General features: G+C 55.0%; 1 protein-coding gene across 1 annotated transcript in view; it reads left to right on the top strand.

The window, feature by feature from the left end:
* RHBDL1 (rhomboid, veinlet-like 1 (Drosophila)) overlaps nt 1-3504 on the top strand; it is a 35831-nt gene that overhangs the window by 8741 nt on the left and 23586 nt on the right. The window contains exon 2 of the mRNA XM_015419404.1: nt 124-282. Within this exon, the coding sequence (XP_015274890.1) occupies nt 124-282 (159 nt within the window). The remainder of the gene's footprint in view (nt 1-123; nt 283-3504) is intronic.

Here is a 3504-nt window from a genome sequence, read left to right as displayed (position 1 = left end):
CTCCTCCTCCTCCTCCTCCTCCTCCTCCTTCTTCTTCTTCTTCTTCTTCTTCTTCTTATCTTAATTGATTCCGGCAACCGCTTCTCCCTTTCCCGTCCTCATTCCTTGCTCGTCTTTTCGCAGCTTGATCCCGAAAACACCGGATTCATTGGCGTGGAGACCTTTGCCAGCCTGGTGCACAGCCATGAGCTGCCTCTGGACCCGGCCAAGCTGGAGATGCTGGTGGCCCTGGCTCACAGCAACGACGAGGGACAGATCTGCTATCAGGAGCTGGTAGACCTGGTCAGTGGCGTGAGTACCCTCGGCTGGATGGGAAAGGCGGGTATTTCACATTAGTTCGGGACGCCTCTGCCAAGCCGATCTTGCCGTCTCGAGCCTGTGATCGCCCATGGCACTGTGGGTAGGCAGGGCAGGGCCTTTTCGGCTGTGGCCCCCCCGTCTTTCCCCCAGGAGCCCCATCTTACTACTCTAGATGTCTCCTTTCTGGAGGTGGGTTTGGAGAGGCAAGAGAGGAACATGTTCATTCACGAATACAGTGTAGTGAAGACATGGGATTATCTCGTCGACGTTTTTTGTCTGACTTGGATGGCCCAGGCTAGCTTGATCACATCAGATCTCGGAAGCTAAGCAGGGTCAGCCACGGTTTGTCCTTGGATGGGAAGCCACCATGAAAGTCTAGGGTTGCTGTGCAGAGGCAGACAATGGCAAATCGCCTCTGCTCATTAGCACACAGTTACCAGCCCTGACCTGGATGGCGAGCCCAGTTTCATCAGAGCTTGGAAGCCAAACGGGGTCAGCCCTGGTTAGTACTTCGATGGGAAGCCACCAAGGAAGTCCAGGGTTGCTGTGTAGAGGCAGGCAATGTCAAACCGCCTCCATTTCTTGCCTTGACCTGGATGGCCCAGGCTAGCTTGATCACATCAGATCTCGGAAGCTAAGCAGGGTTGGCCGTGGTTAGGACTTGGATGGGAAGCTGCTATGAAAGTCTAGGGTTGCGGTGCAGAGGCAGGCAATGTCAAATCGCCTCTGCTCATTAGCACACAGTTAGAAGCCCTGACCTGGATGGCCTAGGCAAGCCCAGTTTCCTCAGAGCTTGGAAGCCAAACAGGGTCAGCCCCGGTTAGTCCTTGGATGGGAAGCCGCCAAGGAAGTCCAGGGTTGCTGTGCAGAGGCAGGCAATGTCAAATGGCCTCCGTTTCTCGCCTTGACCTGGATGGCCCAGGCTAGCTTGATCACATCAGATCTCGGAAGCCAAGCAGGGTCAGCCCCGGTTAGTCCTTGGATGGGAAGCCACCATGAAAGTCCGGGGTTGCTGTGCAGAGGCAGGCAGTGGCAAATGGCCTCCGTTTCTCGCCTTGACCTGGATGGCCCAGGCTAGCTTGATCACATCAGATCTCGGAAGCCAAGCAGGGTCAGCCCCGGTTAGTCCTTGGATGGGAAGCCACCATGAAAGTCCGGGGTTGCTGTGCAGAGGCAGGCAGTGGCAAATGGCCTCCGTTTCTCGCCTTGACCTGGATGGCCCAGGCTAGCTTGATCACATCAGATCTCGGAAGCCAAGCAGGGTCAGCCCCGGTTAGTCCTTGGATGGGAAGCCACCGTGAAAGTCTGGGGTTGCCGTGCAGAGGCAGGCAATGGCAGATTGCCTCTGCTCATTAGCACACCATCACCAACCCTGACCTTGAAGGCCTAGGATAGCCCAGTTTCCTCAGAGCTTGGAGGCCAAACAGAGTCGGGCGTGGCTAGTACTTGGAGGGGAAGCAGCCAAGGAAGTCCAGGGTTGCCGTGCAGAGGCAGGCAACGTCAAACCGCCTCTGTTTCTTGCCTTGACCTGGATGGCCCAGGCTAGCTTGATCACATCAGATCTCGGAAGCGAAGCAGGGCCAGCTACAGTTTGTCCTTGGATGGGAAGCTGCTATGAAAGTCCAGGGTTGCTGTGCAGAGGCAGACAATGGCAAATCGCCTCTGCTCATTAGCACACAGTTAGAAGCCCTGACCTGGATGGCCCAGGCGAGCCCAGTTTCCTCAGAGTGTGGAAGCCAAGCAGGGTCGGGCGTGGTTAGCACTTGGAGGGGAAGCCACCAAGGAAGTCCATGGTTGCTGTGCAGAGGCAGGCCATGGCCAAGCCGCTCTGAGACTCCAAGTGAAGGGCGGGATATAAATCCAATCTCTTCTTCTTCTTCTTCTTCTTCTCTGTTCGTCTCTTGCCGTGAAGACCCAAAGGGTCACTGTCAGTCGGCTGTTTGAAGGCCCTTTCCACCACCACATCCAGCTTTTCCAACTGACAGTCCATCAGGGGGCTGGCAAATCGGTAGCCAGCTGCAGATGTGTCCTCTCCTCCTTCGCTCCTAATTTCAACCGTCTCATCTGGCTGCCTTAAGTGGCGGGGATGGGGGAACCGGCCATCCAGTTGCAGCCGGCTTATGGCGACCCCGTAGGGGTCTCAAGGCAAGAGACAAACAGAGGTGGGAAAACCGGGTTTGATTCCCCCACGCCTCCACATGCAGCTGCTGGTGTGACCTTGGGCCAGTCACAAGTTCTCTCAGAGCTGTTCTCCCAAGGGCAGTTCTTGAAAGAGCTCTCTCAGCCCCACCTGCCTCACAGGGTGTCTGTTGTGGGGAGGGGAAGGGAAAGGGGATTGCGAGCCACTCTGAGACTCCTTCGGGTAGTGAAGGACAGGGTATAAATCCAATCTCCTCCTCCTCCTCCTCGTCTTCTTTTGCGTTGTGTGCGCGAACTGTGGGCGGGTGCTAAATCGGGATCTCTTCCCGTAACCCGGGTTCGAACCCCAGTTTGCAAACCTAAGAGGCGGAAAGCGGCGGCGGAACGGGGTTTGCAAACATTAGCGTGTCGGTTTGCTCCAACGAAGTGAGCAGACCGCTGTGGGTGGTCAATTTGGGTTTTTTTGGGGGGAAAGGGAGTTTCCAGGCAAAGCGGAGCGAGCTGCGGACCGTCTGGCATATTCTAGGAAATCGGCACGAGTCTGTTCCAAACTCTTCCTCCTCCTCCTCCAGTTTGTGTCATTCCATTGATTTCTCAAAACGGCTGCGTGCTACAATAGCGACACGTTATAAGAAAGAAGGAAAGAACAACACTTTCAGGGTCAGACCCTCTTATATCAAATTCCGGTAGGCAACGCGCACGGCAAGGGAAAGGGGGAAGGTTGAAAAAGAGAGAGAGAAAAAACCCAGACGCCATGGTTACAGCACAGACGCAATCCGTTTTTGATTCCCGTTTTGGAAGAGCATCCTGGTTGAGTTCAGCAATTGAAGCGGCTGTGTTTAAACCTTGTCATTTTGGGTAGCGGTCGCAAACTGTTGAAGCGCTTGGGGCTCTTTCGCTTGGAGAAACGACGGCTGGGGGGGTGACGTGATCGAGGTTTACAAGATTCTGCGCGGGAGAGGGCAGGTCGAGAAAGAAGTCCTTTTCTCCCTTTCTCACAAGATGAGAACTGGTGGGCATTCAATGAAATTGCTGAGCAGTCGGGTTAGAATGGATAAAAGGAAG

Source organism: Gekko japonicus, unplaced genomic scaffold (assembly GCF_001447785.1).
Source record: "Gekko japonicus isolate JY-2015 unplaced genomic scaffold, Gekko_japonicus_V1.1 scaffold513, whole genome shotgun sequence".
Classification (NCBI taxonomy): domain Eukaryota; kingdom Metazoa; phylum Chordata; class Lepidosauria; order Squamata; family Gekkonidae; genus Gekko; species Gekko japonicus.
The sequence above is the reverse complement of the archived record's forward strand: the minus strand, read 5'-3'. Positions and strand labels throughout refer to the sequence as shown.